Source organism: Orcinus orca, chromosome X (genome assembly GCF_937001465.1).
Source record: "Orcinus orca chromosome X, mOrcOrc1.1, whole genome shotgun sequence".
Taxonomy (NCBI): domain Eukaryota; kingdom Metazoa; phylum Chordata; class Mammalia; order Artiodactyla; family Delphinidae; genus Orcinus; species Orcinus orca.
Genome location: NC_064580.1, coordinates 89,591,537 through 89,601,137, shown reverse-complemented (window position 1 = coordinate 89,601,137; position 9,601 = coordinate 89,591,537). Strand labels below are relative to the sequence as shown.

General features: G+C 41.5%; 1 protein-coding gene across 1 annotated transcript; it reads left to right on the top strand.

Moving 5' to 3' along the window:
• Positions 1–1,088: 1,088 nt before the first annotated feature.
• Positions 1,089–4,515, top strand: TMSB15A (thymosin beta 15A). The gene is made up of 3 exons (XM_004285441.3): positions 1,089–1,560; positions 3,001–3,117; positions 4,079–4,515. Exons 2-3 carry the CDS (start codon positions 3,018–3,020, stop codon positions 4,114–4,116), a joined length of 138 nt encoding a protein of 45 aa, XP_004285489.1. The 5' UTR covers positions 1,089–1,560; positions 3,001–3,017; the 3' UTR covers positions 4,117–4,515.
• Positions 4,516–9,601: the final 5,086 nt, after the last annotated feature.

Here is a 9,601-nt window from a genome sequence, read left to right as displayed (position 1 = left end):
ACAGAGTGAAGTAAGTCAGAAAGAGAAAAACAAATATCGTATATTAATGTATATATGTGGAGTGTGAAAAAATTGGTATAGATGATTTTATTTAGAAAGCAGAAATAGAGACACAGACATAGAGAACAAACGTATGGATACCAAGGAGGAAAGGGGGTGGTGGGTTGAATTGGGAGATTGGGATTGACATATATACACTATTTTTAAAATAAATTTATTTAAGTATTTATTTATTTTTGGCTGTGTTGGGTCTTCATTGCTGCACATGGGCTTTCCTCTAGTTGTGGCGAGTGGGGCCTTCTCTTCATTGCGGTGCACAGCCTCTCATTGCAGTGACCTCTCTTGTTGTGGAGCACTGGCTCTAGGCGCACGGGCTTCAGTGGTTGTGGCTTGAGGGCTCTAGAGCGCAGTCTCAGTAGTTGCGGTGCATGGGCTTAGCTGAACCGTGGCATGTGGAATCTTCCCAGACCAGGGCTGGAACCCATGGCCCCTGCATTGGCAGGCGGATTCTTAACCACTGTGCCACCAGGGAAGCCCGACATATATACACTATTGATGCTACATATAAAATAGGTAACTAATGTGAAACTATTGTATAGCACAGAGAACTCTACTCAATGCTCTGTTGTGACCTAAATGGGAAGGAAATCCAAAAAAGAAGGGATATATGTATACGTATAGCTATACAAATAGCTGATTCACTTTGCTGTACAGTAGAAACTAACACAATATTCTAAAGCAACTCTACTCCAATAAAAGTTAAAAAAAAAAAGGATGAATAGCCTCAGTAGTTTCTCTGATTACCCTAAACTGACTGCTACCATGGTCAGTGGCTGAAAATTTGAAAATAGGACTTTTACATAGGAGCGCACCAATGTCACAGAAATGCCCAGCTGTGGGGTTGAATGACCCAGAACCGGCCACCCTCTCCATGAACAGCCCTCCTCCATGACCTGGCAGAGGATTAGAACAGAGAACACTGAGCATCACTTCCAAATCACTGTTTGGTTGTCACAGCTTACGTAGGCTCCGATGGCTATAAAAAGCCAGGAGTACCTGATTACGGCTCCTTCAGCTTGGATCTCCGAGTTTCAGACGTTCAAAGCTAACTGGGTAAAACGTGTCTGCTTATTGTAGAGGCCCCTATTATCGTGGAGGAGTGAGCATACTTGGGAAGAAGGCAAGTGGACCTTCAGGACGAAAGTAGTGGGAGAAGCAGGGGAAGTAGACCAGCCACCAGTCCCTGGGGGAATCAGTGGGCTTGGATGGGGTCTGGATAGGCAGATCTGGTATGACGCTATCAACACCCAGTTGCAAGGGTGAGGTCCTGAGTAGAGGGGAGACAGTGGACTCAGGTCAGCACATCTAAAGAGATGGGAGGGGCGACGAGGTGGATCTAGTATCCCTTGGGCAATCCGAGAGGACTGGAGCGGGGTCTGGGGGCGGAGCCTGTCACGCAGCTTATAACTGCTGGGTTCCACACGAGAAGGTTAACCTTGTCCTGTGTGAGAAGTGGTCGCGGTGCAGCGGTCTGCCTTTCCCTGGTCTTCAAGCCTTCGGGTGAGGACGTGCGGCCCCGCCAGAGCCAGAGGACTATGGGGACAGGAGGGCGCGGCGGCCACGGGGCTGGCGTATGGGGCCTGCTGGAATTGGAGGGGCGGGGGTTGGGACGGGCGATTTGTATCTGAGCCTGATGGCGAGTCCGCGCCTTTGTCTTCGCAGCGCTGCCTTCTGCGCGCAATGCGAAATCCTCCCTGGGGCTGTCCCGGAAAGGTCCGAGGGGGGAGCCCCCAGAGCGGCCAGTCCGCTGTGGCTGCAAGTCCGAGGCTGAGGGGATGAGGAGTGTGGGGCTCAGAATGGGCCTTCTGGGGCTGGCCTTTTGCTCTCTCCCCTCCCGTGGCTGTTAGGTTGGACTGGGCTCCTGACAATGATGATAGTTATTTTAAAATATTAAGCAAATTGCTGCCAACAAAGTGGCTTATGTGCCCAGCCCTGTTATTATTTTAAGTCCCTGTTTCCCCACCTCTGGAGATTAGCAGCCGATCGCTCGTCAAAGGAGGGTCTTAGGGTGACCACAACGGAAGGGAGGCATATTCGGGACGTCTGGCTGCTTGAGGGCCTCTCCATTCTGGTCTGGGCACTAGACGTGTCTTACCCCGCCAGGGTGGGGCCAGGCATGGGCAGGAGAGCTCTGCTTCGCGGGCTCAGGGGTCTCCTATTGTCTCTTCTGGACAAAGCCGGAAAGATCACAGGGCATCTCCTAGCCTCATCTCCTCCCCTCTCCCCTTGAGGAGAAAATACGGTGAAATAAAAATCAACTGTGTCTGGTTTATCCCATTCTGCTGAAGTCCTGAGTCTGATCATAATTAGCTGTGCCGTCTTACAGCGTTTACAAACTAGTGCCATAAGGAGACATCATGAGACGTGTCATTAGTTATGACGGGATTAAATCCCCTCCTTTCCTTATTGCAGCTCCTTAATCTACTGTCTTTGAAAAGGCAGATGAAATGGAAAGAAACTAGTACAACTTATGCTACCGTTTATTGTGTGCTACTCCCTAACCCCCAAGAAAAATCCCCCCCGCCAAAGTAATTGAATACAAAGTGAAGGTGCTCAAATAGTGCTATCTCCTGTTACAAATTCATTCCTGGTTAAGCCCAGTCCTTATTTTTTCTTCTATCTCTATCTGCTCTTGTGTTTCTATCACCTCCATTTGACTTTCCCTGTGATTTTTAAGTCAGACATATTGACTCCGGGTTTTAGAGCATCTTGGTTTCTAGTGCATCCTGATTCAGTGGCTTTTACTGCCTATCAGAAGTGGGGTAATGATGTGGAATTCAAAGCATTTTGATAAAACCATGGCTTTCCCAAGATATGTGCTGTTTTCTTGTTGAAAATCAGAAGATAAAATACATATTGATATTAAATGTGAGAATTTTGGATTGTGATCAATTAGTATGATAATAGTTTTTCCAGTTAAGTTAAAACATTTTTTTTCAGTCTTTCTTTTAGTCAAGATGAGTGGTAAGCCAGACTTCTCTGAAGTGGAGAAGTTTGACAGGTCAAAACTGAAGAAAACTAACACTGAAGGAAGAAGTACTCTGCCCTCGAAGGAAAGTAAGTCATGGGGCAGGGGAGTTTTTAGTGAAGAAAAGCAATGGTGAACATTCATAGGTTCAGTAAATAAACTATTCTAGTAAATTTTGCCACAAAGTAAGCAATAATTACGTAGCCACTGAATTTAATGCAATGGTTAAAAATATCAAATAGTTGTTTAATTACTTGGGTTATATAAGTTGTTCTTACATGATAAACCCAAGAAGTAATGGGGGAATAAAAAACTATTTTCTTCTTGGAAAATCACTAAAAATCACATTACAACCAATTTTGGAATATTATACTTAGCACTAGAAAAATCTTAATTTTTTCAATTTTATGGTTATTTGGAATTTTCCGCATCTAGCAATTTAGGCCCATGATCTTATTCCTAAAGAACTATACAAACTCTGCAGTTTTGGTTTTCTGTACCTGACAACAAGATAAGGCAGAGAACAAGTTTAGATCTTGGGTGTACTTGGGCCTCCCAGACTGAAGGGATCAGTTTTGCCTTTGGGAATTACAGCCTGATAGAGAAACTCCAAGCATATTCACAAAACTAAGGGGCACTTTTTGTCATGTTGCTATTATCTGAGAGTTTCTAAGTTAGTCAAAATTGTCTGAAAGGGTGTAACTTCCTAATTATATAGTGATAGATAAATCTGAGGAAAATACTTCACTTGCTCCTCAGTCTCAGAATATTCGATGGAAAAAATGGCAACAGCATAAATCTAACTCTGAAATGGAAAAAAAGACACAGTTGATGCAGATTCTAATGTTCAGGTGGTTAACACACACACACACACACACACACACACACAACTGAGGATTTGCAGTTAGTGCCTTGGCATTCTAAATTTAAAGCGGGTATGGTAGCCTTCAATGACTTGGCAAAGAGTGGCAAAGAACTCTCTTGGAAGAAACTGAACTTAATCTTAAGAAAATATCCTTTAATGATTGTTTGTGTTTGTCTTTTTTCCAGGTATCCAGCAGGAGAAAGAGTGTGTTCAAACATCGTAAAATGGGGATCTCCCAAGAACAAATTTCAACATTGCCTGAGTGTCTTGGTTTTAGGCATGTTTTTTGTAAACCTATGTGTTTGTAGAGATTTTAGCCATTTTCTATGTCTTCTCATCCATAATCCCTGGCTAAGAGGTCAGGAGTAGCCAAAGTTCCCTTACTTTCATTCTTAAACTTTCCACTAGTGCATAAATTCCAGCCGGCTGATGCTGTCAATAATCACACCATTGATGATATTTGTGTGTCTAGTCTTTGCATCCCTAAAGGATAAGCAACTTTTAACTTTCTACACTGGATGTCTCCATTGTTCCATAATCTTCATGAAGTGGCATGCATTTGCAGCTTCTCACAGTTTATTTCACTTCTAATGTAGTGATAAAATAATAAATATAATTATGTTGAGACTCCTGTGGTGGTCCATTCTTAGTGGTCTTCTAAGGACTGAAAGTACAAAAGGGTACTCTTCAGCCAAACAAAATGGTTGAAGGAAGGCCACTTTAGCAGAATAGTCATGTGGAAAAGGCTCTTCTCTATACAGGTCCAGTGGGTTCTGACTTGCTTTTTTCCATAGTTGGAATCATAGAATTTGAGAACCTTGGGAGAGGAGGTAATGTGGACTAGTATCCTTATCTTGGAGATGAGGAAATGAAAACATGGGGTCTGAATTGATCTTTTAAGGTGAATAAGGATTGGGATTTAAACTGAGTTCTCTTGTTTTCTGAAAGTGTTTTTCAATTTGATGAGAGGAGACCCCCAAGGCTGGGGTTGGATAGGGAAGGGGGCAAGAAACACTTGATAACACCCACTTTGCTAAGCACATCATATCTTCTATCGAGCATAAACTCAGATATCTAATATCTGCTAATGACTTGCAGCACTGAACCTCTGGTCTGGTTCTTGTCCTGAACAGAATCCACTGTCTTATGAACCAATCATTTTTGGTGTTCATGGTAAGCACAAGGACATATAAATGGGAGTGTCCCAATCCCTGCCCATATGCAATATTTTATCACTTTCAATTTATAAAAACCAGTCATTTATAATCCCACCAGTTACAAGCATTAGCATTTGGGTGTATAACCATCCATACTCTGGTCTATTAATATATAGGCATACCTCAGGGATAGGGATATTGTGGTTCCAGACCACTCCAATAAAGCAAATACTGCAATAAAGTGGGTCACACAAAGTTTTTGGTTTCTCAGTGCATATAAAAGTTATGTTTACACTATACAGTTGACCCCTGAACAACATGGGTTTGAACTGTGAGTCCACTTATACACAGAGTTTTTTCAATAAATATGTGGAAAAATGTTTTGAGATTTGCCATAATTTGAAGAAACTCACAGACAAACCACGTAGCCTAGAAATATCAAAATATTAAGAAAAAGTTAGCTATATCATGAATGCATAAAATATATGTAGATATACACATAACATAGAAAATATGTCTTAATCGATTGTTATCAACAAGGCTTCCAGTGAAGAGTAGGCTATTAGTAGTTAAGTTTTGGGCAAATCAAAAGTTATACATGGGTTTTTGACAGTTCCAGGGTCAGCTCCCCTAATTTGTGCATTTTCAAGGGACAACTGTACTGTAGTCTATTAACCATGCAATAGAATTATGTCTAAAAAAAAACAACGTACATACCTTAAGTAAAAAGCACTTTATTGCTAAAAAAATGCTAATCATCATCTGAGCCTTCAGTGAGTCATAATCTTTTTGCTGGTGGAGGGTTTGAAATATTGCAAGAATTACCAAAATGTGACACAGGGATATGAAGTGAGCAAATTACCAAAATGTGACACAGAGACACGAAGTGAGCAAATGCTGTTGGAAAAAAATGGAGCTGATAGACTGGCTCAACATAGGGTTGCTGCAAACCTTCAATTTGTAAAAAAATAAATAAATAAAAATAAAAAATAAAAGCAGTATCTGCAAAGCGCAATAAAATGAAGCACAATAAAATGAGATACAGCTATACGTATCTTTTCCTACAAGAAAGGGATTATGCTGTTTGGACCTATTTGAAACATCAAGTATTATCTAACCACCCTTTTCTAATGGCTTACCCTCCATGGGAAGTGGAAACTGTTTTCTTTGCTAGAGCATAAACTTCCACAAGCAAAACAGTAGGTATGAGGTGACACAATCATAGCTCTTGGTGTTGTCAGAAGATTTGAGACTTGGCCAGACATGTTGGCCACCAAGACCTAACCTCTTGCTTGAAATAATTGTCCAATAGAGTTGTTCAGTCCCTTGTGGTGACCTGCTGCTTATACTGTACCTAAACTTGCCTCCCTGTAGCTTCGATCAAATAGACTTAAGACTGTATGCTGGAGACTCACACAACATAGGTAATCCCTGCTCCAGTATTTGAAGACAGCTGTTGTGTGCCTGCTCCCATACCTCCAAGTATTCTCCTTATGACACTTCTCAGATCCTTTGGACCCAAGTTACATGCATGAGGAACCACCCTGTTTGCTGTGCTCAAATTTGCTCATTATCAGACCTCTTTGGATCCTGATCCTTTCACACAACACATTTACTCTCCTTCCAGTATTGCCACGTGCAAATTTGAGAAAGATGCTTTATTCCATGATAAATTCAGCAAACTCTGCATTTGTGCATTAATCACCAGATTAGGTCCATTTCAAAGGGCCTAAAGGAAAGCATGAACATCGTCAGATGAGCTGGTGTTGGACAGTAACTCCAATTGTTCAGTTGCATCTAGTAACCATTCTTTTCATTAATGTACTGATTCCACCCTGGGCTGTGTAAGTGCTGAACTGAGCGGGAGCAGATGAGAGGTATGTGGCAGGAGAAGAAAGACCTGTAGCTGCTAATTGAATACCCATACAAATATACGATGAGAAAAATGATTGCCCACCTGGAGTAGTTTTACCCTGCTTTTCTTAAATGTATAATATTGGGATACTCTTCCAGTTACTAGATTTACTTGCCTATCCAAGAGGGATAATTTTTTCCCAGTAAGTCCACTATAAGCACTGAGATTTAGGGCCTGAATCAATTTATTATTTGCAAAATTGGAGGAATGGTGTCATCAAGATGGCAACATACATCATTCCTGACTTCCTTCCCCCTCACAAGAAGACCCACTAGCAATTATCCATAGACAAGATACCATTGTGAAAATTCCAGAACACAGGGATGAGGCTGAAGCCTCACTTGGACCACAGAGACCAAGGAGGACTACACTCTGATCACATTGCCCTTCCCTCGGCTGGTAAAGCACACCAAGAGGGACCTCCTGGGCTTACAGTTTCTCCACTGGGAAAAAGAACAAAAGTGGACATCCAGCTTCTCAGTGTTGCAGGACATTTCCCAGGAAGCTCACTTGGGTCTCAATTCACAGAGATCACTGGGAAAATCTGCAGGGCTTGACAGTTGGGGGACAGATAGAGATGGAGAAGGGGAGAAGGGGTTTCAACAACAAGCACTCAGACCTAGGCAGACTGCATTCCTGCTTACAGTGGTGCTGAAGCAGGCATCCTAGCCAGTGACTCTTCCCATCTGCAGAGCTGAGCTGGTGGCCACGTCTAGCCAGGGAGCTTGGTTGACAGTTCTGCCAGATTTGGGTCCTCAGCTAATGAACCATTAGGCTGTGGAGTCCCTTGTATGGGCAGGGAAGCAAGTTCACAGCCCTACACAACTGCTGAGTATAGCCTCTAGTCTCACCTGACCAGGAAGCCTGGCCTGAGAACCCAGCCAGCAATGGAGCCCATCTTGCAGCCCTGCTTGGACAGGGAGTCAAGTATGGGCCAACACACAAATCAATATGTGACACACCACATTAACAAAATGAAGGATAAAAATCACATTAGCATCTCAATAAATGAAGAAAAAGAATTTGAAAAATTCAAATCTTTTCAAGATAAAAACTCAACAAATTAGGTATAGAAGAAATGTACCTCAACATAATAAAGACCATATTTGACAAGCCCACTGCTAACATCATACTCAACAGTGAAAAGCTGAAAGTTTTTCTTATAAGATAAGGAACAAGACAAAGCTGCACACTCTCATCACTGTACTGAAAGTTTTAGTGAATGCACAAGACAAGAAAAAAAATAGAAGGTACACAGATTGGGAAGAAGACATAAAACTGTCTTTTGTTCACAGATGACATGATAATATATGTACAAAATCTGAAAGAATCAACAAACTCCTAAACAAGTGATAATAGCAATATTGCTGGATATAAATACATATGAGTCAACTGCTTTCCTATATATCCCAATGAACAAGTCAAATTTGAAATGGAAGAAAACACACCTAGGGCTTCCCTGGTGGTGCAGTGCTTGAGAGTCTGCCTGCCGATGCAGGAGAAGCGGGTTCGTGCCCCGGTCCGGGAGGATCCCACATGCTGCGGAGCGGCTAGGCCCGTGATCCATGGCCACAGAGCCTGTGCATCCGGAGCCTGTGCTCCGCAACGGGAGAGGCCACAACGGTGAGAGGCCCATGTACCGCAAAAACAAACAAACAAAAAAGCAAAACAAACAAACAAAAAAACACATCTATATTAGTACCCCAAATATAATAATTAGGTATAAACATAGCAAATTATGTGCAATATGTATATGAGTAAAACTACAAAACTCTGATGAATGAGATCAAAGAAAAACTAAGTTAATAAAGAGATATTCCACATTCATGGATAGGAAGACTCAGTATTGTCAAGATGTCAGTTCTTCCCAAATTGATGTATAGAGTCAATGAAATCCAAATCAAAATACCAGCAACTTAGTTTGCAGATATTGACAAAATGATTCTAATATTTATATGGAGAAGCTAAAGGCCTAGAATAGTTAACACAATATTGAAGGAGAAGAACAAAGTTGGAAGACTGACACCCAACTTCAAGACATACTATAAAGCTACAATAATCTAAGCAGTGTGGTATTGACAAAATAATGGGTCAATGGAATAGAACAGAGATCTCAGAAATAGACCTACATGAATATTGTCAACTGATCTTTGACAAAGGTGCAAAGGCTATAGAGTGGAGAAAAGATAGTCTCCACAATGAATGGTACTGGAATAGCTGGACATCTACATGCAAAAAAAAAAATGAATACAGATACCGACCTACAGAGTTCATAAAAATTAAGTCAAAATGGATCACAGACCTAAATGTAATATACAAAACTATAAAACTCCTGTGAGATAACATAGGACAAAATCTAGATGACCTTGGGTTTGGCAATGACTTTTTAGTTGCAAAACCGTAGGCACAGTCCATGAAAGAAAGAACTGACAAACTGGACTTCATCAAAGTTAAAAACTTCCACTTTGTGAAAGACACTGTCTAGAGAATGAAATGACAAGCCACAGACTGGGAGAAAATATTTGCAATAGATATCAGATAAAAGACTGTTATCTAAAATATACAAAGAACTCTTAAAACTCAACAATCAAAACACAAACAACCTGATTTTTAAATGGACAAAAGACCTTAACAGA